General features: G+C 45.1%; 1 protein-coding gene across 3 annotated transcripts in view; it reads left to right on the top strand.

Moving 5' to 3' along the window:
- Positions 1-24037, top strand: part of LOC146866522 (coiled-coil domain-containing protein 17-like) — a 621178-nt gene that overhangs the window by 505067 nt on the left and 92074 nt on the right. For 2 of the 3 annotated variants that reach the window (XM_085636614.1, XM_085636617.1), the window contains one exon: positions 22286-22473. In XM_085636614.1, the coding sequence (XP_085492740.1) occupies positions 22286-22473 (188 nt within the window). The remainder of the gene's footprint in view (positions 1-22285; positions 22474-24037) is intronic. The other variant, XM_085636616.1, reaches the window with a different exon arrangement.

The raw sequence follows: 24037 nt of genomic DNA, 5'->3' as shown, positions 1-24037 counted from the left end.
CTTGTGATTCCGTGCAAATCGCTTCGTTACACTGTGCTTAAAAACTGTTGTGTGAGGGGAGCTGATTTCCGTGTGAAGCGCTATAATGCCCTTGGTTCAAGTTTGTGCTATAATTATGCGGGACAGCAAGCGGGTGTGGCCTAATGTAATGTAATCAGACAATATCAGGTGAAAGCACTATGTATTCACAGCTAGGGAGTGCTTCTTCTTATGACAAATCTCCTAATATCACACCCGAAATGAAAGCCACGGGGTGGCGGTCCTCTGGGCTTGGGGGGAGGCCTTAGAGGCTCCCCCAAAAACTAAAAAAGAAACACAGGGGGGTGGTGGTCCCCGGGGCTGCGGGAGGGCTGCATGCCCCCGCATCTCATTAATCAAGGAGGTGGCGGTCCCCGGGGCAGTGTGGGGGGATTGGGGCCCCCCCACACTTTTTTTTCACTGCCCCCGGGACCTGGCCCACCCGGGGTTTCAATACGACGACGCGCGGGAGCTTTGGTTTTTTTTTTCATTTTCTCGGCCGCACCCAGCGCGAATTCGGCTGATTTTATTTACAAGAAAATGCTTTTTGGGGCCCTGGGGGTCCTTGCGGGACCCCCTGACCAGGCCTAGGGTGTCAGGGTGTTTCTACCCTTTTTTTGTGTTTTTTGTGTTTCTTTTTGTATTTTCTTGTGCCTCGGTTACTGAGGCACAAGATGGCTGCCAACACTTCCTGGTTTGAAGTGTTAAGAAACGGTGGAGGGTAGTGCCTTCTTAATTGGTCCACGTCAATGGATAATCAACATCAAGAACATTGCTCGAAAGGAAATCGTTTGTGTTGTTTTTATTTGTATTTTTGTCAAAAGGGTGCAAATATCAATTGTGAAAGGAAAAGCAAAAAGCCGACACGTGTTTCGCCCTAGTGGCCCATTGGCCGTGGGCTTTTTCAAGGCGGTTTAAGTAATCATCAGAGTCTTCCTGTGAATGTAGAAAATAAAATCTCTGCGGTCTCGGGGTTTGAAGTGTTGACAGCCAATCACAGTGAAGCTCGTGCTCGGGACTTAGGCTCCACCCAGATATCAAAACTTTCATTTTTCTAACTTCTCAGCAACTACTAAACGGATTTACACCATTTAAAAAAAAGGTTGCTTTCTGATACAAGCACTACCTTTTTACCAAATATGGGGTAATTCCGATCAGTAGTTCCAGCTGTAGCCGTGTCTAAAGTTTCCTATGGGAAATGCATTTTTTTACCTCTATTTTTTTATTTTCTCAGCAACTACTGAATGGATTTACACCATTTTTAAAAAAAAAGGGCTCTTTCTTGAACCAAGCACTAACTTTTTGCCAAATCTGGTGTAATTCCGTTCATCAGTTCGGGCTGTAGCCGTGTCTAAAGTTTCCTATGGTAAATAACATGGAGAAAACACGTTGTGGGACCCCCGTTTTTTCTCGGCCCCCGCTTGGCGAATCACCCCGAAACTTTCAAGATAGGAGCTGACCGGAGCAGGGCATAAGTTTTTTAAATTTTGCGAAAATTCGTCAACTGGCGCCAAAGTTACTGGGAAAACAAAAAACGAGTTTCCAATGGAAACTAGGTCCTTTCTATAACTACCTAATGGCGATCGCCAGTAGGTAATATATGTGTGTGTGTATATATATATTTATATATATATAAATGTTAGTTATATCCTGGTCCCGAAAGAGTGCTTTTTGTAATTTGGTGTAAATCTGTTCAATAGTTTTGGAGTTATTAAAGAAAAAAGATTTATGTAAATCTAGAGATGTGGATCCATGTTCCAACAGCAATGCCGTGATTGGCTGGCAGTGCACTGACATTGAGTGGGTTAGCGTAGAGTTGAGTGGCGTAGAGAGAAGTTAAAATGCCTTATAACTCACAAAAATACTTACCTGTATTACCCGAAAGGATCATCTACGCACCATAATATATAATCCTGCCAAATGTCATTGCAATCCATTCAGTTCTCTTTGCGCTGCGTCTGTCTAAAAAGTCCTCTGACCATGCATTGGGGAAAATTGCATTTTGGGAACCCCTATTTTTCTTTGCTACCTCTTGATGAATCACTGCAAAACGTTGCCTCATCTGCCATTGAAGAAAAAGCAATAGGTCTGCAAAGTTTCATGGTGATTCATCAAATGGGCAAAGTTATAACCAAGCAAAATTTCAAGGAATTCCTAATTTGTTTTCTGGGAATTCTAACTATAACTACAGAGGGGCTACTGCCACCCTGTAATATATGTATAGGCATCAGAGAAGTCATCAATTATGTCATATGAGATGTCATCAGTGATGTCAGAATGTCATAGAACATGTCATGAGTGGTGTAATATGTGAGGTCATAAGTAGTGCATGGCGGTGGCGTACGTTTTCTCTGCTAAGTGTAACTGGTCAATTTCTGTCTTTTTTTGTTCAAAATGGTAATGTTGTCACTAAAAAATTCACCCAACTACAATGTTACTTTAAATTTGGGGGGGGGTTTCATTTAATTTCTAAGTTTTTTGTTTCTTTTTTGTATAAAAACAGAACTATTTATCAAACCTTAACTACTATTCCTACCATGCGTGGTAAATGCACCTGTGTGGTAAAGTCATGCATAGTTAAGGCTGCATGGTAAAGGTATTGCATGGCTAAGACTTTGGTGTGAAGGCTGTTTCCCATACACAGGGATACAGGTACTAAGGCATAGGTAGCTGAAGAGATTTAGAGTATAAGTACGGATGGAGGCTGAGGGGAGCGGTAAAAGGGTATAGCAAGAGTTAAGGGTTTTTGAGCATAAGGAGTGGTTGAATTACTGTGGTATAGGTAGGGAAACATGCACTAGTGTACAGCCAGAGTATAGATAGTATGGTATAGGTATAAGTGCTAAGATGTTGATTAGTGGAGTTGTAAAATGGTGTAAGTGGTGGTAGGTATAATAAGTTACAGGAGTGGGTTCGGATACAAGTAGAGGTACTAAGGTTTATGTAGCATTAGAGGTACCAGGTTAAAAGGAGACAGTGGTTCTAAGATATGGATAGCTTTACAAGGCAGCTTTAGAGAAGCTAGCATATGGTTAGGAGTGGAAGAAATCGGATATAGCAGTTGTTGAGGTACAAGTGTATAAATGGGGTCGATGCAGTAGGGTAAGTGGGGTAGAGATAAAATGGTCTAGTCAGGGTATAGTTAGGGAAAGAGGTACTGGGGTAGAGGTACTAGAGTGCAGCCCGAGGTAAAGGTGCTAGGGTCTAGATTGGTATAATAGTAAATGGGGGAAGAATAATAGGGTAGAAAGAGAGGTTGTGATACTATGGTATAGATTTAGTGAATTTACTAGTGAATACGTAGGGGTAATGATAAGAGTAAAGATAGGGATATCATAGAGGTACGCGAATGTAGGCACAGATAAACTATTGAATAGCTAGTGTAGAGCCATTAGGTTGTAGAAAGGGCTTGAAGCAGTAGGATGTAAACTATTGATTTACAGGGCTACCTTTAGGGCGGGGTAGGGGCAGAAGGATTTAGGTAGTGGTAGAGGTACATTGGTACAGGTGGTGTAGAGAAACTAGGGTATAGGTAGTGGTCGAGGATTTGGGATATTGGTAGATATCAAGTTATTTAGATAAAGGCAAGGGAAACAGTGGATGCTTAAGGGTATAGGCACGGGTAGTTACACTAGGGTATAGGTATGGTGGAAGTAGAGAAAGAGAGGAAAAAAGAAAATTAGTAGGATGCAGGTAACAGAAGAATGGTAGACAGGGACTTAAAAGAGTACCATGAAGTGATCCAGGAACCAAACATACTACTGGAAATTCGACACATGGGGCATGACATGCATTTGAAAAAAGAAGCAAGGAAATGGGTTCATGGGGAACAGATTTCCTTAAATATATTATTCTCCAAAATCATATACAATCCATATAGAGTATGAGCACTTATTCTGAACCTGGTTTATTGGCAGTGCTCTAAATATATGAACATGAATTAATAATTGAAGCAATAGGTTTAAACATCCCAGCTTTGTAGTCCAGTTTCTTCTTTAAAGGACGGGGTGCACAGAAATGTATATGAATTGGGAATTTAGTTTTTTATTCGAGGAAGGTTTGATTTGTCTCTGTGCAGATGTTTACCGGGTGCGCAAAGTGGGACTGCTGTTGTGGCACTAAAAATGACTCCCTTCTTTTAAGCATCATTATATTCTTGAGATGCGGTGCAGGATGTAATTTAATAGGCTCAGAGAGCATATTGAGAGCATACTGGGACATCAGAGGTCATTCAGTGATCGGTGAGCCGGCACCAAAGCTGCTGGAGCAGTGGTTGCCCCACTCCTGTGGTACAGTGGAGTTTCCTGCCATACCAGCTGAAAATTTCACCAAAAGCTGATACGACCATAGCACTTTTAGTTCAAATGTATATATCAGTCTGACACCCATGTCATAGCGCCTCTACCAGTATTTATTTTGTTCTTCATAAACAAAATCACAATGAGAAGATTTATTTTCCTGAAAGTAGATTTGTTTTTCAAAAACAGAATAAATGTCCAACTTCCATACATGCTGGGCCTCGAGACATATCCGGTAATTTCTTTTTTACTCCCTGAGACCACCATGCTATTAAGCTGAGGCTTTGCCATCAGAACCAATCTTTTCCACTGAATCTGAAGTGCAGCATGGGCAGCTGCAGTGCAATCTTCTTCGAATGCTAACACCAAATACATGGCAGGAGACAGCAGTGCATGCATCATCAGATGTTCTGAACCGAAATAACATTTGTAGCACACTACAAACTGTCCTGTGTGTGAGAAATAGGCATTTGTAATGGCTAACAATGTCAATCAATCAGGGATTTGTAAAGCACAACTACTCACCCGTGAGGGTCTCAAGGCGGGGGGGGGCTGCTGTTTGTCCTGAATGTGGAGGTTCAGTCAAAGAGCCAGGTCTTGAGGTCCTTCCTGAATTGGGTCAACAATGCGGATTGCCTGAGGTGGAGGGGCAGGGTGTTCCAGGTCTTGGTGGCAAAGTAGGAGAAAGATCTTCCTCCGGTTCTGGTCATGTGGATCTGTGGGACAGAGGCCAGGGTGAGTTGGGCGGAGCGGAGTTGTCTGGCTGGTGTGTGGAAGGGGAGGCACTGGTTCAGATATTCTGGTCCTACGTCATGGAGAGACTTGTATGCGTGTGTGAGGAGCTTGAAGGTGATTCTCTTGTTGATTGGAAGCCAGTGGAGTTGTCGGAGGTGTTGACATGTGGCTGCAGTGGGGGATGTCGAGGACCGGCCTGGCTGTGGCGTTTTGGACATTCTGTAGTTTCCTGAGCTGTTTCTGGGTGACGCCAGCTTAGAGTGCATTGTCCTAGTCAAGTCTGCTGATGATGAGTGTGTGGGTGACTGTCTTTATGGATTTTGTGGGGAGCCACTTGAAAGTCTTTCGAAGAAGGTGGAGCGTGTGGAAACAGGATGAGGATACTGCATTGATTTTGCAGTTCATTGAGAGCGAGGAGTCCCGTATCATGCAGAGGTTGTGTGCATTGTCCATAGGGGTGGAAGGGGTTTCTAGTGTGATGGGCCACCTGGAGTCATCCCCGGCTGAGGGGGTGGGTCCCAGGATGAGTATTTCGGTCTTGTCTGAGTTGAGCTTCAGGCTGCTGTCTTTCATCTAGTTAGCAACGGCCTTCATTCCGTTGTGAAAGTTGATTCTGGCAGCTGTGGGTTCATTGGTGAGGGAGAAAATCAGCTGGTTGTCGTCGGCATAGAAGCGATGTTGAGTCTGTGGCTTCTGACGATGGCTGCGTGGGGGGCCATGGAGATGTTGAAGAGGGTGAGGTCATAGAGGAGCACTGGGGTACTCCACAGCTGATCTCTGTAGACTGAAAGAGGAACGGGGTAGTCTGACTCGCTGTTTTCGGACGATCAGGAAGGAGCGGATCCAGTCCAATGCCTTGTCACGGATGCCGGCGTTGTGGAGTCTCGTGATTAGGGTGCGGTGAGAGATGGTGTCGAAGGCGGCTGAGAGGTCCAGTAGGATGAGGACTGGGGGTTCCCTCCAGTCGGGGAGTCTTCTGTTGATTACTGAAGCTCGTGACAATCTTTGTTATATAAAACCCAAATCGACAATCATTGACAATGCTTGTTTACATTTCTGTAAAGCAGCTCATAGATGTGCATAGTGAAATACTGCATGTCTTGGAAGTCAAAATATTATTTGTTTAATCAATTTCTTTCCAGGCGAGTATTCCGTTTTTTTCAAATGCCTCATTAAACAACATACTTAATCACTACAGGAGTTAACCAGTGTAGCTAGTAAATCACTTATCATTGCCTTGAGCATCACCACTTAGGCACCTGGTCAAAAAAATGTGTGGATAGTGATCCAAGCAATAATTCTTGCCCAAAAGCTAAGTTCCAGATCTAAGCATCAGCAGATTTATGTGCGCTTCTACAAACACTAGAAGACCATTTTCCACAGGTTATGCATACTTGGAAAGGACCACGACCCACTCACACTTTGCAGCCCTAAATCACAGAGCAATAGTTACAGTATGGCTTAACGCAGGCCTGAACAAGGCTGACTTTATCAAGCACATGCAAGATTTGTTTGATAGTCATCACTTACCTACACAAAAAATACGTATGAATTTGTGTGTGACCTTTGTTTAAACTTGTGTGACTGTGTAAACGGTTCTTACAGAAAGCTCTCAGATACATTTTTGTGTCTTGTTTGAATTATGTAAAATCGCTGAAAATAAATAAATAAATTGTACTCCAAGGACCAGATCCCAAATTATTTTCTGGCAAGTGGGTTTACTTGTTTTGGGCAGTAAAGAGTGTATTATGATGTCCAAACACAGTACCTTGCTGTATAATGGAATGTAAGTTTCAGAAAGAGAGAGTAAGTTTATTGAGATTTTGTCCATAAAAAATACATAAATACAATGTGATTAAACGTATATGAAACATCTACATATAATTAAACAAGATTGCAAATTCCCATCAAAGTTCGATAAGAATACAAAATCGTGTGATTCCTAACGCAACATCGAAAAAATGAATGTAACCCAGAAGTGTGATTTCCTCATATCTTGACTGAATCTGATATTATACAAAACAATGGTTTAAAAACTTTGTACAGGCTATTATAAAAAGAGGACAATAAAAAAACATGATATATAGAACATTGCATTTTTAAAATGCATTGACACTGACCATTGTTGTCCCGAATGGTTTTAAACCATTCAGGTGTTGAGAAGATCGTATTACATCCAGGACACATTTTGAGTGATTTACAGGTTTGGGATCGGGATCTTTTACATTAGGCATGTAAGGAAAAATATCATTGTGCCCTAAAGTATTAATTGTACATGCAATAGGGAGTTTCTTGAGTAGCTATTCAATATCCAACCTTTGGTATACTTGAATGATAGACTCTCTCAAAATACACTTATGTGGGAAGGGCACCCAAGTTCCTACGGTACCCAAAGGACTGTGCGGTTTTAATTTCGTTAATCCTTTTTACCAGGAGTGTGGACCATTTCCTTTCACTAGTAATCCACTCGAATATTCAAGACGTACCTCGCCTTCAGAATATCCTGTCGAGAAATTCTCTACATTCTGGTCCGGACTTTCCAGCTCTCCAGCTTTCCCCGACTCTGACGAAGAGGGAGCGAAACGAGCGGGCGGGTGATTGTTGTTGTCCCGCTGTTGCCCCGCCGTTGCCCCGCTGTCCTGCTGTTCCGACTGCTGGGGGGGGCACTGGTCTTTCCTCGGCCGCTTCCTCGGCTCGGCTCTCCTTGAGTCCCCCGCAACCCCCCTCCTCCAACTCGTCACCGGCTCATCACCATCTCCTGAGTCAGGTGGAGTTGCAACAGGAGGAGGGGGAGTGAGATCGAGCCAAGTGGGGAAAGTCGCAAGAGCTGAGCGAGCCCGGAGGCGCGGTGAGCGGTGGTGGAGACGCTGTGACGCTGCGCAATGTACCTGTGGAGGCTGATGGACTACTGAAGGAGGCTTTACGGTGAGAGAAAGCCATTGCAGGTGGCACTAGAGGCGAGAGGAGTGAGGGGTGAGGGGTGAAGGACGTCCCCTTTCCTCGTAGCTCCTTCTCCTTCTCCTTGTAGCTGCGTCCTGTGAGTTGCTTGCCCCCACGAACCCTGAACTTTAAACTTGTGTCAACGCTCTGCCCACCTAAGACCTCAAACGCTTCAATATTATAAGGCTTCAACGACGGCTTTAGGTTTCAAAAGGCCAGCTAAGGACTCTAAACAGGGGCCCAAAAAAGGTGCTACTGAGGGGGACTGTGGACACATTTCTCTCCTCCGACACGGCGTCACTAAATAAGTCCTAGTCCCTGGCCGGTGGGGAACCTTAAAATTACCTAGCAGGGACCAAGGAGCCGCAGGAGACGCTGCCCCAGCAGCTCCTGTTGCCCAGAGGCTCGAGCAGGGGAGAGCCGGGAGAGCTAGGAGTGGAGCAGCGCCCTCGTCTGCGTCTGCAGCAGTCTGCAGCAGTTCGGTGCAGACCCAGCGCAGACCCAGTCAGTGCAGATCCAGTGACCTCATCGAGAGGAATAAACAGAGTAAGCAGAGGGACTGAGGACTGGGAGGCAGGGCAAGATTGCTGTCAGCAAGATAGCTGTCAGGCGGCAGTCGCTGACAACCCCCCGCATCGGCTGGTGTTGGTTCTGCCGGCCCCCAGCGGCCCCAGGGCCCTCACTTAACCAAGCCGTGTGGCTCTGTGAGTCAAAACTAACTATTAGCAACCAGCTATTAGCTATTAGCTACCAGCTACCCAACTATCCAGTTAAACTGCCTCCGGACCAGTATGAGGTCTGGAAAAGTGAGAAGGTCCATCACAAAACCAGTATTAAAACGAAAAAAGGGGGCTATAAGAGACGTTGGAGCCACTCTACCACCTACAGATGAAGACCTCTGCAAAATAAGGGCCACTAAGGGAAAGGACAACTCGAACGATATCAATTCCGCCAACAAAATCGGCGACGACACGGGCTGCCTTTGGTTCACTGGCATTGAAGCCAATAAAGATAACAACTTAGAAATGGCAACGGACCCATGCAATTCAACAAAACCAAGTAAGCTAATAAAAGGAGCGAAAAGAGAAAGAACCGACGATCTCATAACCATTGATGGAGAACCAGCTAGGAAAATTTCATACTCTTACCAACCAAAAATCTACACGAAATTTGCGTTCTTAAAACATCCAGGAGCAGCAATTTTCACTAACAATGAAAACCTAGAAGGTCTACCAACTCCATTGGAGCCAGGGAAGATAAAATATCTATCATTACATGAACAAAAAATACCGGAATCAGAAAAAACGCCAAAAGTTACAGTAGTGGACATACACACCGCTAATAATCTTAAGAGATCAATTGAAAGCAGATTAACAATTAACAATGAAGAAGATGGAATACTATACTCATCAGCAGACCCGCCAGCAGAGCTCAACAGTCAACCAGACACCGAACTGACAAACCCTCAAGGCATACAGACTCAGCTCAGGAGGACAAAAACAGAAAGCTCTCCAGACAAGGATACAACATTCAGTGGGTCAAGTATAGAGAGAGCATTAGATGTCTCCATTATTCTAGAACAACATGACCCACAGGACGGGGGAGATAAACAAACAGGTCCGCCATGGCAAAAACCTCGCAGCGTGTGGGATGCTAGGATAGCAACACCACGACAAAACAGCAGCCTTTCACCTACGCTGAAGAGTGCAAAAGACGGCCCCCACACGGCCCCAAATGAGTAGAGCGGTAGGCGCCGCCCCAACACGCCAAAAAATCGGCAAAGAGAGATTCCATACACTATAGACAGCGACATGTCTTTCCTTGCAACACAGGAGTGGCAAGATCTAATGGCGCCATACAATCTAAAACCCACTACAACTCCAAGCACCAGGAGACCAGAGAGCGAGACCAAAAGCACGTTCATTACCTTCTGGGCAAATCTACTAAATACAATACAACTATCAGCAGCAGCCTTACAATACCAATCAGAGAAATTAGACATGCAGTTAACAGTACTGCAAACACTAGCTGAATTCACTTCAGGGATTGAGAAGAAACTAGGCGACTTAAACGGCTTAATAAAAAGGGGTCAGGAAGCAGCAGAACTTTCTGCTATAGCAAGAACAGAATGCGACTGCTCCCCAATAATTAACAAACTATCGACACTACCAACCATGCTAGAGAACCTTCTGGTCAATCTGAAACCAATCGTACCATCGGACTTGACAGATGCAGCCAAGGAGGGAATCATCGCAAGGGACTCCCAACCACACGGAATTATAGAAATCACAGAAAAAGCAGAGAATGAGTTGTTCCAAAACGAGAAGACCCGTCCCTCTATTGCCAGACAACTGCCAAAAAATGCACTCTCAAACCTCTCACCTCAAGAAACAAGAAAATGACAGCCATGGCCCAAGAACAGGAGGGGCAGACAGTGGAATCCCACTGCCAAGTGGAACAAGAAGAGACGGCGGGACTTTTAAACCAGGCCGAACAGACCCCGCCCTTGGGCAAAAAACTGTCAACCACAAGGACCCCCATCAAACTTAAAATCCCGAGATCAACGGAACTATTAGAGACAGCAATAGAACATCCTGGGCACGAGGATGTTATAGAGGCACAACGCTCACATCAGCAGGAAAGATTCGAAATAGAGTCTGACTCATGCAGCACAGCAAGGAGCCACATCGACAACTGGCCAAGGGCCACGCTACAAAATGTGAAACAGTCGGCCCTGGAGCAGGAATCGGAACAACCTAAAACAAGGGCAACTTCAGCCACAACTGTTAACATCAATGACCTACCCTCCACTGGGGCTTACCATCCTGAACAAACCGCAGCCCGAGTATCGAGAGACACTTCAATAAATAAGACAGATATACTAATATTCGCTCCAGAGTACAAATCTAGGGGCAGAATGGACACCTTGAATAGAGGAAACATAATCAAATTAATTACATCTATCAAAGGTCTGGAAGATATCACCACAACCGACTTACTTCAAATTGAATTCCAACCTGTACTCGACCAGTCCAAACTAGAAACGACAAAGACAACCTGGGCGTCAAATGATCTGGTCGACCGGATTTTAGGAGAAGTTAACAAATTCGCTCGATGGGGAATAAGGCTGGAACCAGGCAGAAGGCCAGCCTACCCAACACCGTTTTTAAAGGAGAGTGAAAAAGAACACCCGCTCAAAGCTACATCAATTCTAAAAGGAGCCCTCAGCCAGTCGCCAGGCCGCCAAGGAAGGTCCTTGCATACTAAAACGGTAATAATGAAATCTATAGCTCCTAATCAGGACATAATACAGCGAACAATAACAAACAGAGGTGGGTAATGACAAGGATCCCCTGTGCAGCCCTCAACACACACAACATTGAACAACCTCAGAGTATGTATTTGGAATATCAATGGCTTGACTGACAAATTGGATGATCACGAAACACTAAAATACTTAAGGACATTTGACTTGATACTACTTCAAGAAACCTGGGAAGAAGCTGAGATAGCCCTTGAAGGCTACATGACGCAAATCGTCCCAGCTACCAGGACCTCACCCTTTGGCCATAGCTCAGGCGGATTAATGATCTTTGCCTCAATCCTCATAGTAGGATCAATGAAGGAAATAAAGATTAAAACTACAGCTCCTAACGTCATACAGGCGATTGAGATAACAATCAACACCAGAAAGCCGGACCATCGCCTGGTAATAGTTAACTCTTGTATACACCCGAAGCACAGACGGAAAGGTGCAAGAGAGCTGGTCAAAGAGACAGCAAGAATTATGGATGAGGGGGATGTTGAAAATGTAATCTTGGCAGGAGACTTTAACCTGTTTCTCTTTGGGACCGCAACGGACGATGACTTGGCACACGAACTTAATAGAGCCTGGGGAATACCAACTCAGGCACAACCACTTCTAACTAAACAAACCAACTGTTCGAACCAATTGTTAAAAGAATTAGAGCAATTAAACCTAAGGGCGCTGAACGGCCGGTATAAAGAAGACACCCCTCCAGCATCAACCTACCATTCGGCAGCAATTTCCTCCTACCTAGACTATGCATTTGCAACTCTCCCTCTATTTGACATCATCAAATCATTTAAGCTGGGTGTTAGTGACCAAAGTGACCATTTGCCACAAGAAATCGTTCTAAGGATAACCAGAGATAACCCCACGGAAGTCAGGGCATGCGCTAGATCCTAATATACATCAGACTTCAAACGCATAAGATATAAACAAAATAACATCGAAGAACTGTCTTTAAACGCGAGGGAGCTTATTCATCAGGGCAATTTGGTTGCAAACCCAATAGAGGCCTGGGAGTGGTATACAAAGACTCTGGGGACCAAATATGCAACAAAATCAAGGCCAGTCAAAGGCAAAACTCCTAAGTCTGTACCGAGTAAGACTAACACGCTGAAGATAAAAAGAATTAAACGGAATATAAAGCAAACTTTAAACCAACTCCGTATACAGCCTAAAAAAGGGCCTTTGCAAGACGCTCTACGCGGTTTAAAAGCAAACCTAAAAAAGGCAACGTGGGAAAACAAAAGACAGGCGAATGACGAACCCTGGGCAAAAATAAAGTACGATTCGAAACTAAAAAACAGTGCCAAATTTTGGCAAACAATTCACAGCTTGCAGCGACCAGGCCATCAAGGAATAAACTCCTACATATCAGAGGCAGTTTGGGCTGACTACCTGCACAATCACTTTAACCAAACCGACGAATGTAACCCCACAGCCCTGACAAAACAAGAAACAGACAACAATCAGAAGGTCAATAAAACGGGAAAGACTGAAAAAGGGTCTAGAAATCCCAAGGAAAGGACAACGGGAAAATACGACCAAAAGAAGACTGATGGGGCAAAGAACAACAGCACACTAACGAGCATCATAGAGAACAAAATCAACATAACAGCGGATCGGATAAAAATTCAAATAAAGAAGGGGAAAATGGAAGGAGCTCCAGGCCCAAATGGGATACCACCGATGATATTTAAGCAGGACATCGAATTCTGGAGCAACACACTAGTACCGCTCTTTGTGGGCATACAAGAATTAGAAACCTGCCCGGAATCCTGGCAAGGATCGACCATAAGCCCAATTCACAAGCAAGGAGACAGGAGTGATCCTTGCAATTATCGGCTGATCGCTCTACTTGACATAGAAGCAAAGTATTACGCTGGCATTCTATTGGACGAATTGACATCTTGGGCAGCGTCCAATCACATAATCCCGGCAAACTAAACAGGGTTCTGCAGAGGACAAGGAACTACCACCAATGTTATGGCACTAACTCTGCTGACAGACGCGGCCAAAGTATCTAACAATGTCTTGATTTTACCTTGCGTTCTTACGTAGTTCAAATTATATATCTATTGGTATTGGTTAGTAAAATAATTTCCCAAGTGTCTAATAGGATCAGGTTTTGCGGCTTGCGCCTTGAGGTTGGCTGGAAGAAAGTTTATATCTGTATTCAGGACGAGAACTTCTGTTTTATTTTGATTTATTTTATAGCCCCCAATTAATTCAAATTTACTAAATTCCCTCATCGCCGATTACAAATTGTAATTATTAGGCTTCAAATATAAAATAATATCGTCCGCAAAAAGCTTCAATGTGGCCATACCCGAGATTGAGGCCTCAATTGCTACATTGTCTTGCATTCTGATGGCTAAAGGTTCTATGAAAAAGGTAAAAAGCAATGGGGAGAGCGGACGTCCTTGTCTTGTCCCCCGATTAATTTTTACTGTACTAGCCCATTTTATATTAATTACCACCTGGGCCTGTGCCCCCTGATAAATGTTCCGCAGCATTCGAATGACCCGGGGAGGAATACCAAATCTACAGAGGGCAAAAAACAAAGTATTCCAGTTCACCAGGTCAAACACTTTTTCCGTCTCGACCATCATAATACAGGCAGAGGTAGAATTGGTATTACAATAATCCAAAGCCTGTATTAAAAATTCTGTATTTCTGCCGTAGATCTTCCTGCTATAAAGCCGGCCTGATCTTTGTGAATTATTTCCTGTGCGGCCGATAAAAAGCGCTGCGCCCACACCTTCATTAAAATCTTGCAATCTGAGTTGAGGAGGCTAATGGGCCTATAAGAATTAACATCCTTCGGGTTCATGCCCGTTTTTTACAAAGCAGATAACAATTGCCTCTTTGAAAACAAGCATTGGCATAGCCAATAGGTCTCGCCTCTGGGACCTTATAAGTGTTTAGGCATGCAACAGTTGATGTTGACGCACCAAGGATATTGTGCTGCATCACTAAATACTTATAAGGTCCCAAAAGCGAGACCTATTGGCTATGCCAATGCTTGTTAATTAATTGTAATTAAGTTGAAATTCATATAAACACAAACAATGGTTGGTAAAGTTTGTTTGCTTGATTAAACGCTGCTATATAAATGGCCATATATGCATAGGTATGCGAGAAACAATGGTTCACTGAGGACAGTGAGTCCTATACAAGTTATCGTTGAAACTTCTCTATTTTATATATATTACTGAGAATTACATTTAGAACCCAAATCAAATAGTTTAGTTAGCAAGGTAAGTATGGTGCAGGACATCATAAAATGATTTAGATGCAATTATTTTTTTATTGCAACATTTCAACTTTTTTTCATTATTTTTAAAAGTTATAATGATCCAGTGCTCAGAAAAAAAGGGGATATATAAGTGCTCTAGTGAGTGAAAAACATTAAAAATTAAATTAAAAAATACTACACTCCTTTTGTAAGTATTTTATATAATGAAAGGAGGAGTTTAGGTCGGTCGACGGCGCTTTCCATCTCATTCAGTCAAGATAATCATCAGGACAGGTGGTGAGCACTAAATATCTCTAGAGAAAGGAAAGAAAGGGGTCAGACAGAGTGACCCCATGTTGCCTGCTTAATTTTTTAACAAGTAATCTGCTTGTGAAGTGGAAAGGAGGATTGATAATTGTCACACAATTGGTGTCTACGTTGAAGTCCTTTATTTGTAACCAGTGGGGGAGCAAAAGGGGGGATGAACCCCAGGTGCGCGCAGGATGCCGGTTAATGGGTCCAGGGCGGTGGATTTGTTTAATGAGACGGAACAGACCCTTTAGGAACGTAGGAGGATAGAGATTTTTAGCACACACGTTGATTAGGGTGATCGCTCACGAGTGGAGAGCAAATGTCAGCGCAACTCTGGTGATTGATCTCGTTATTTTTGTCAGGAGGCATTAATTGCCTATAATGAGAAACAGGAGTTGTTTGAAAAAACCAATGTGGAGAGGTACAGTGGGGCTGCATGTACCGCGTAGGCCGATTCACTTATGTGGCTGGCTGGGATGGAGGGCAGCTAGCGGTGTGATGTGATTCCAATGCCGATGGGGGCCCAACTCTGAAATTGACAAGGAATAGTTTCAGTGCTGGCAAGGCATACGACAGACAACGCACTAGAAATCACAAGTCTATAAGGACTTACTTGAGAATGATTCTGAGGGGGAAAGGAAGAGGACGGATTGACTCTGCCACTGGAGAGCCCTATTCCGTAACTACCCCTGCTGTAGAATGCAACACTGCCGCAAGCGAGTTTAATCACTTACCGGAGAGCAAGGAGAAAGGCGCCGATAAATACAAAGAATGTTCCTGCCCTTATGGTGGCGCCGAGGGTCCGAACTTCACAGCACTTTCTGCAGCTTGCTGGGATCGCGAGGTGGTAAATTGGGCCGAACCGCTCTGTCCTCTACTGGTCTAGCCTGCCCTTGGCTTCATTCGACGACATAGCCCCGCATAGAGGCACTGCATCGAAGGGAAGCCGAAATATTCATACCCTTGCACCGGCGGCCTTGGAGGTAGCAACGTAAGAGAGCTCTCTGGATCACGGAGAACTAAGCAGCTGACAATCAGAAGTTGCAGTGGCGAAAGGCATCGGCTCCTGTGTGCCTGACTCTAAAAGCATCAAGTAAGGCTTACGTGCACTTCATTAACAAACGTTGGCTGCACGCGAGCGGCTGGAGACGCAATATGTGGTGGGGAGGGGGAGAAGCGGGAGTTGTGTGTGCGCGATCCCGATGACGCACAAGTTTTCAAAGTGCTGCTGGCGGCCGGCTGCGCGCGTGCACGATCACGTGAACGCAAGCGTTAGGCCAGCCAGCAGCACTTTGAAAATCCCACATACAAAATGTCTCTTCGAGCCAGCGCAAGCGCTGGGGCTCAGCGAGACCTAAACAATGGAACCTGGCCACCATTTTTAATATAATTGAAGAGATTTTTCAAAGGTGGAATCAATTCTTCTGAGAAAGCTTTATAAAATTCTATAGGAAACCCGTCCTCCCCACACGCTTTGGCTCCGGCTGTCGATTTTATGGCCGCCAAAATCTCTGTACTTTCTAAATCTGATTTTAGCTGGTCTATCAGAGCATCAGATAGTCTAGGAAGATTTACATTATCAAAGTACTCCTGTATGGTATCTTCCCCTACTGGATATTCCGTGGTGCAGAGCTGCTGGAAATGTTCCAAAAAGACCTGTGGAATCTCATCACTATTTGTTACCTCTATTCTGGTCTTGGGGTTGATCACCTTCAAAACTAAAGCCACTTCTTGTTTAGTTTTGGTAGAGCTGGCTTGCAGTTTGCCCACCATCTGGCTATCTTCGTAAACCTTTTGTTGGTAGGATCAGGAGATGCTAATCTCTTCCAAAACAAAGAAGTCTCTCAGGGCCTTTCTAGCACTATCCACTTGATGTGGACGTGACCGAGTCCTCTGAGCCTGTGCCCTTTCCACCGCCCCCTGGAGTTCAGCTATGTTGGCCCGCCGAGCTCTTGATCGAGCGGCCGAAAAGGAAATAATCTGGCCTTGGGCCGTGGCCTTAAAACCCCCCCCCCAAACCGCAAAGGGTTCAGCCGTCTCCTCATTGATCTACTCAGAGATCCATGCTCTAAAACTCTCGACCCATTTTTGATCTTGGAGAAGGAGGCGATCCATCTGCCACCTGCTTCGTTCTCTTCTCACTTTGCCGATCTCAAGTTCCAGCCCAATATAAGAATGATTGGAGAAGAGGATGATCCCAATATCTGCCTTTAGGACAAGAAGGGATCTTGATGTTAGAAATAATTCGATTCGGGATGCTGTCTGATATTAGCTCGAGTGACAAGTGTAGCTGTTTTTGTCAATATTGGCTTTCCGCCAGGGATCCATTAGTTGGTAATGATGCCTGATAACCTCAAAGATTATTTTAGTAATTGGTTTTAATTGTTTTTTGTTTTTATTTGAGGTATCCTTCTTTAGATCCTGTATATAATTGAAATCTCCCCCGATAATGATCTGACCGGGTGGCCCCCCTCAAGAGCTCATTGATTTTGACCAGTCCTGAGGCGTCATCCGTAACCAAACCATAGTAGTTTACAAAATTAAAAATTTTCCCCATCAATTTCGCTACTACCCATAGCCATCTCTCCTGTGGATCCCTACGGATTTGTTCAAACTCCCATGGCAAATTTTCAGAGAAATCAATCAATCAATCAATCATTTGTAGAGCGCACTACATACCCGCGAGGGTCTCAAGGCACTGGGAGGTGGGGGCAGAGGGCCGCTACTGGTCAAACAGCCAGGTCTTGAGTAGCCTCCTGAAGGCCAGCAGGTCTTGGGTCTGTCGTAGGCTCAGTGGGAGGGTGTTCCAGGTCTTGACGGCGAGGTGGGAGGAGGATCTTCCGCCGGTGGTTGTTCTCCGGATGCGAGGGACGGTGGCGAGTGCGAGGTCGGCGGAGCGGAGCTGGCGGTTGGGGATGTAGAAGGAAAGTCATCTGTTGAGGTAGGCTGGACCGGTCTTGTGGAGTGCCTTATGTGCATGGATGAGGAGCTTGAAGGATATCCTCTTGTTGATGGTGAGCCAGCGCAGGTTTCTCAGGTGGGGAGTGATGTGGCTGTTGCGTGGTACGTCGAGGATCAGTCGTGCAGAGGCGTTTTGGATGCATTGTAGACGTTTGATGAGCTTGGTCGGGGCTCCCGCGTAGAGGGCGTTTCCGTAGTCGAGTCTGCTGCTGACGAGGGCCTGGGTGACTGTTCTTCTTGTGTCTGTCGGGATCCACCTGTAGATCTTGCGGAGCATGCGGAGTGTGTTGGAGAAGGAGACAGCGTTGATTTTCTTGGTTATGGAGAGCGTTGAGTCGAGGATGATTCCCAGGTTGCGTGAGTGGTCGGTGGGTGTCGGGGCTGCCCCCAGTGCCGTCGGCCACCAGGAGTCGTCCCAGACTGAAGGGTTGGAGCCGAGGATGAGGACCTCCGTCTTGTCCGTGTTCAGTTTCAGTCGGCTGATCTTCATCCAGTCGGCGACGGCCTTCATTCCTTCGTGAAGGATGAATTTGGCGGTGATGGGGTCCTTGGTGAGGGAGAGGATCAGTTGGGTGGCGTCGCCGTAGGAGATTATGTTGAGGTTGTGCTGTCGGGCGACGTATGCGAGTGGGGCCATGTAGATATTGAACAGTGTCGGGCTAAGGGAAGAGCCCTGGGGTACGCCACAGATGATCTCGGAGGCTTCGGATCGGAAAGGGGGGAGGGGGACGCTCTGGGTTCTGCCGGAGAAGAAGGAGGTGGTCCATTCCAGAGCCTTGTCTCGGATCCCTATGGCGTGGAGACATGTGCGTAGTGTGCGGTGGCAGACGGTGTCGAAGGCGGCGGAGAGGTCCAGGAGGATGAGGGCCGTGGTCTCAATGTTGTCCAGCAGGGTCCTGATGTCGTCGATGGCGGAGATGAGGGCAGTCTCAGTGCTGTGGTTGCTGCAGAACCTTGACTGGGAAGGGTCCAGGATTCTGTTTTCTTCAAGGTATCGGGTTAGCTGTCTGTTGCCAATCTTTTCGATGACCTTGGCCGGGAACGGAAGAAGGGAGATGGGCCAGAAGTTCTTGAGGTCTTTTGGGTCCGCCTTGGGTTTTTTGAGTAGGGCGTTGATCTCGGCGTGTTTCCAGCTCTCTGGGAAGGTCACGGTCTCGAGGGAGAGATTGATGACGTTGTGCAGATGGGGTGCGATGGAGCTGCTGGCTTTGTTGAAAATGTGGTGCGGGAAAGGGTCTGACGGGGAGCCGGGGTTGGATTGTGCTCATGGTCTTGATGGTGTCATCGAGGCTCACGTTGGCCCAGGCTAGCAGGGGGTCGTGGTCAATGGTGTGCGGAGAGTCTGTTGTGTTGATTAAATAAATAGCAACCCCTCTCATGGCTAGGCCTGCTGATGCAAAAAAAGCGACAGAAAATATCCTCGGTAAATAGAGCTTAGACGAATTAGATTTTAAATGTGTCTCTTGGAAAAACAAGACATGGGGATTAAAAGAGGCGAGCCACCTAGTAAGCCCACCATATTTTTGTTTGTTGAGCATGCTATTGGCATTGACTGACAAAATCCTACATTTACTAACGATTTATATTTCTTAAATAAGCTTGTTGTTTGCTCAATTCCTGTCTGCATCTGCTCATTTTGCTCTTTTTGCTATGATAGTCCCACACCCACCCCCCCTGACCCCGTGAGCCCCCCCCTGAGATGTGGTCACCACCACAAACCCCGCCCTCCACATCTCGCTCCCCCTTCTACACTATTGGGTGCCATGGACCTGCACCTTAGGTGATCTACCCACCACCACACCCAGCAATGGAAACTTTTCAATCAAGAATCCCAAATTCAGAAATTTAAGAGTACCACAACTTTATTTTACAATAGAGATCTCTTTCAATAGATCTTGGGCTTCCTCTATGTGCGAAAACATATGAAATTTTCCTCTAACCAACACCCTGAGCTTAGATTGCTCTGCAATAGATGCCTTGACCCCCTGAGCTATGAATAGATACAAGAGTGTCACAAACTCTTTACACCTACGAGCCGCCGCCACAGACATATCTGCGAAGATCCGACATTTAGTCTCTTCGCTAATGGAAACCTGTCTCTGGTGGATCGCTTCAGCCAGAATCTTCTCTTTTACGCGATATTCAGCAAAGTTAGTCAAAATTGTACGAGGGAATTTAGCGTTAGGAATGGGATGAGCAGGAACCCGATGTGCCCTACTTAACGTTAAGTCTCCATTGAAATCTGGGAGCACTTTTTGCTTAATGAAGGATTCAACCCATAAGAGAGTATTAGCTCCCTCGCACCCCTCAGGAACTCCGACAATCCGAAGATTAGATCGCCGTGAGTGGTTCTCCAATTCTTCGAGTTTATTCTCAAGGACAATTTTGTCTTCTGTCACCGAGTTAACTTTCTGAAGTATTGAGCTCATCTGATCCTCCAACTGAGCAATCCTTCATTCGGCTTCTTGAAATCTTGCAGGGATACCCGCCACTGCCTCTTCGATTTTTCCAAGCCGAAGATGAAGAGTGGCTATCTCGTTCGAGATTTTCTCATGTCTCTGATCTCGTCCAGTATGAGATTAAGTACATTTTAATTTCAAGTTGTATATTGGTTTCACCAGTTGGAATTTCGGACTCCATTTGTTGAACTTTACTCTTCTGACTGGCTGTTGGACCTGGCAGTTCCAGGCCGCTCTTCATGGGGGCTCGAGATGGTTCCTGAGATTGAGATTGAGGCCAGCTCTCCAGGTGTTGCTTTAGGACGTTTTCGACAAAGGAAGATTGAGCAGGGGGCGAAGGCTGAACTGATGAAGCCGAAGGACTTGCTTGGCCGTGCATAGGTCATCCTTCCTCTAGCAAAGTCCATGTTGTAGCCGAGGGTGTCGAAGGTGTCGAGGGTGCCAGAGCAGGACCCGGGACGGTGGAGATATATGTAGCATCTGCAAGGAGTTAATTGCCGCATCTTCTGATGCTGCTGCCGAGTCCGTATTTAGGCATGCTTTTTTTCGTAAATAGAGGAAATTTTTTAGAGTTCTTCAACTCCACTTTTTTCATCCCTGGTACAGCCTCATTCGCCTCGTTGATCTGTACCTTTTCCCCAACGGTATGACTCTCCATTAGGATCGAACCTGAGGGGTCCTCTCCCACTTGCAGTAGCTCGCGCTGTGGCTCTGCCAGATCTTCCGCAGAGCTCTCAAAACTTGAGTTCATACCTGACTGGCTTACTGAACACACCACTTTAGTTGAAGCCGATGTCCCTTTAGCTTGCATCAAGCGCTTTTTTGCTTTCAGTCCGGTTGCAGCTTCAACTTTGGCTATTGCGTTCACTTGTTTAGAATGTCTCCCCATCGTTCATTAAGTTCTTTAAATCTTAGGACAGCGTACCAGACATCCAAAGTCTTAGCTCCCCACAATAACCAAAATGTAAAATGTAAACAAGCTGGCCCAAACTTTCCACTACTAAGAGCTTTAAAGTTAGTTGCAGCGTATTTGTACATCTACCAACACTTATTTCCAAAATCCCAACTTCCAGCTGATCCCACTGCCAAATGCCAAAATTACTTTGCCAGTTCTGTGGTTTAGCTATGATTTAGCCCAGTGCTCAATCTCCCAACATCAAGCGCCACATTGCCGCCTCGCCTCCTCTCGCTGCTTCAATTAAGCTCCTACCAGCTTCCATGGACATCGACCGGGATCCCCTTTACTGATTCCTCTGTTCTTAGCATTTTCTCTCACGCTGTTGACACATCCTTGCCGTCCTGCCATGGACAGGAGCACTTCAGAGCCGTTCACACGCGCTCTTGCTGCCCAGACTTTAAAGCGCCAGTGGGAGCTCTACGGAGCTCTACAGAGACTGCGACCAAGTCAGTAACATTTTTGGGGCCCGATGCAACCGCCAATTTCTGCACCTGTTCCGCTTTCCTTGGTCAGTGTTTCGGCGTTTCAGCGCCGCAACAATCAGCGCTCTCTGGCGTTCTCCATTGCCGGGGAGGAGCAACGATCACCTGAGGGTAAGCAGAGGCGGGAGTCTCCGTAGCCATCCCCAAGGTTGGTTCTAGCAGTGGTTCCATTCTTGAGGTATGTATACTATAGTTCCTGTGGATCCACGGTCCCTATATGCCTCTTTGGTATTTCCCAGATTCTCAAGGAACTTATGTGCTTTTGTGTTAACCTGGAGGTATGGAATCTAGAGGTTACAGGTTTCTGGTGGTATCTTGAAGCGCAGGGACTTCAATGATATTTTTAATCTACAATGATCACCCCCACCAACAGCTGTTAACACCTTGGGTTCTGAAATCCTCTTTACGGACAATATAACTGAAGTAGAGAAGTCTTTTTGTGTTACAATATCGTCTCTCTACAGTGAAAGCCAACAAATGAACATATGCCAGTAAGGTATTGAGAGTGGCTGCTTCGCTGAATTCACTTTTTTAAATTCCTTCTTGACACTAGTGAGTTTCCTTCTGTCTGCAGAAAAAGAGAGGTCTGCCGATATGCCAACTTTTCTTAGAACCAACACAAGACAGAAAATGAAGACCCTGAACAATGAAATCGAAATTCTGAAGCAAGAGTTGGAGATTAAGCAGCTGAGACGGCATATGAAAACATCTGGAGCACGTGAGGTACACCAACAGATCTCATATTCTACACTCCCTCCTGTGGTAAGCTTCTGGTTTTATGGGACCTTTGAAGAGCTATGGCGGTTGATTATTTTATTATACCACATGTGATACTGGCTTATGTACTTCTTATATTCCATTGTTAAAAGTGACATATTACCCTCTTCGGAAAGAAATAATGGGGAAGAGTAAATGTGAAATTACATGATTAATTAACAGCACTCCCACAATTTGTGTTTGAGGCACAAGATATCTAATGGGGCTGCTGTGTGGCTCATCCTCTCGTAGATGTGGAAGTTCACTGGCAGAAAGGTTGATTTCTGGAAGGAATAGCAGGTCTCTATCTCAGAGCACTCACTGCTGAGATCTGTGTGTGTTCTGCGGGTTGCAACTCTGAGTCCTAACAGAAGTGATACTGCTGGCTATACTTCCAAAGTTGACAAAATAAGAAGCTAAATATTTTTTATTATACGATTGAGAAAAGTCTCACATTACTGAGAGTATTTATTTCAGAAATAAAAAACAAAATAGATTGTAAAAAATGTAGTAGCCTATTCCAGCACCTTTTTAAATATGACGTCAAGTATTAAAAACAATCATAATATATTCTAGAGCATTGAGGATTCAGCAAAATGTGCACGTGCAGCTTACAGAAAATTGGCAAATGGTCCAAGATCTTGCAAAGAATAGATGTTAAAATAAAAGGCCACTCCTTCTCTGCAGGCTCTAATAACTTAAGAAATATTTGTCATAACCTATTTTAGTCTAGATAATGAGAAGTCCTGTCTCTTGCATCCGCAGCTCTTCTCTAGTGCCCATGAAAGCCATCCTTTATTCTGTGACCAGTATGATATCCGGACCTAGAACAAATAATCATATTATCTGTGTCTCTAAGAACTGCCTCTGACTACCTCTCATGGCCAGAATAAAACTCAAGCTTTCTTGCATTACTTTTAAAAATCATACACAACTAATACTCCGAATACCTCTCAGCGTCTCTCAAAATCTGTGGTGATGCAAAAGAATCTTAAAAGCAGCAAGAAGCTTAGACTGGAAATAAAGAACTTCAGATCCTTCAAAGCCTCGACTTCATCTTTCTCTGGACTCTACTACATCTTAGATGCCCAATAGTCATCCTCTAATTCTGACAAACTAAATAATCACGTCTTTGAAACTCACCTGACTAGTAAACCTAATCGCCCAACTTCTTTTTTCTGCCCTACCACCTCTACCTTTCCCCATACTTCCACAAGACTCCGCATCTACTTCAACATATATGTCTTTGCCCATTGCCCTCCATATAGTTTCCTCTGCTCTCTTAATTTCTTCTCCAAATACCTCATCCCCAAATCCAGATTTCGCCCTCATTACCGAGGCTCCACCTCGCTGCTCCCCTTCCCTGCTCTTTTGTTCTCTAGCTTAACCTCCACTGATACGGAAGGGGGCCCCTGATTCTAATAGCAGGCAGAGAGGGCAGGGGAAAGACCAAGAGAAAATCAAACAAACAAACCCTCTGCCTGAAAAACTTATTTTTTTAAAATGCTCAAAGTCACAAATGTACTAAACCAGTCCTAACGTACTGGCCTTCCCAATTATAATGCAGAGT

This window comes from Triturus cristatus, chromosome 2_1 (genome assembly GCF_964204655.1).
Source record: "Triturus cristatus chromosome 2_1, aTriCri1.1, whole genome shotgun sequence".
NCBI lineage: Eukaryota > Metazoa > Chordata > Amphibia > Caudata > Salamandridae > Triturus > Triturus cristatus.
This window is presented reverse-complemented; position numbering and strand designations above follow the sequence as displayed.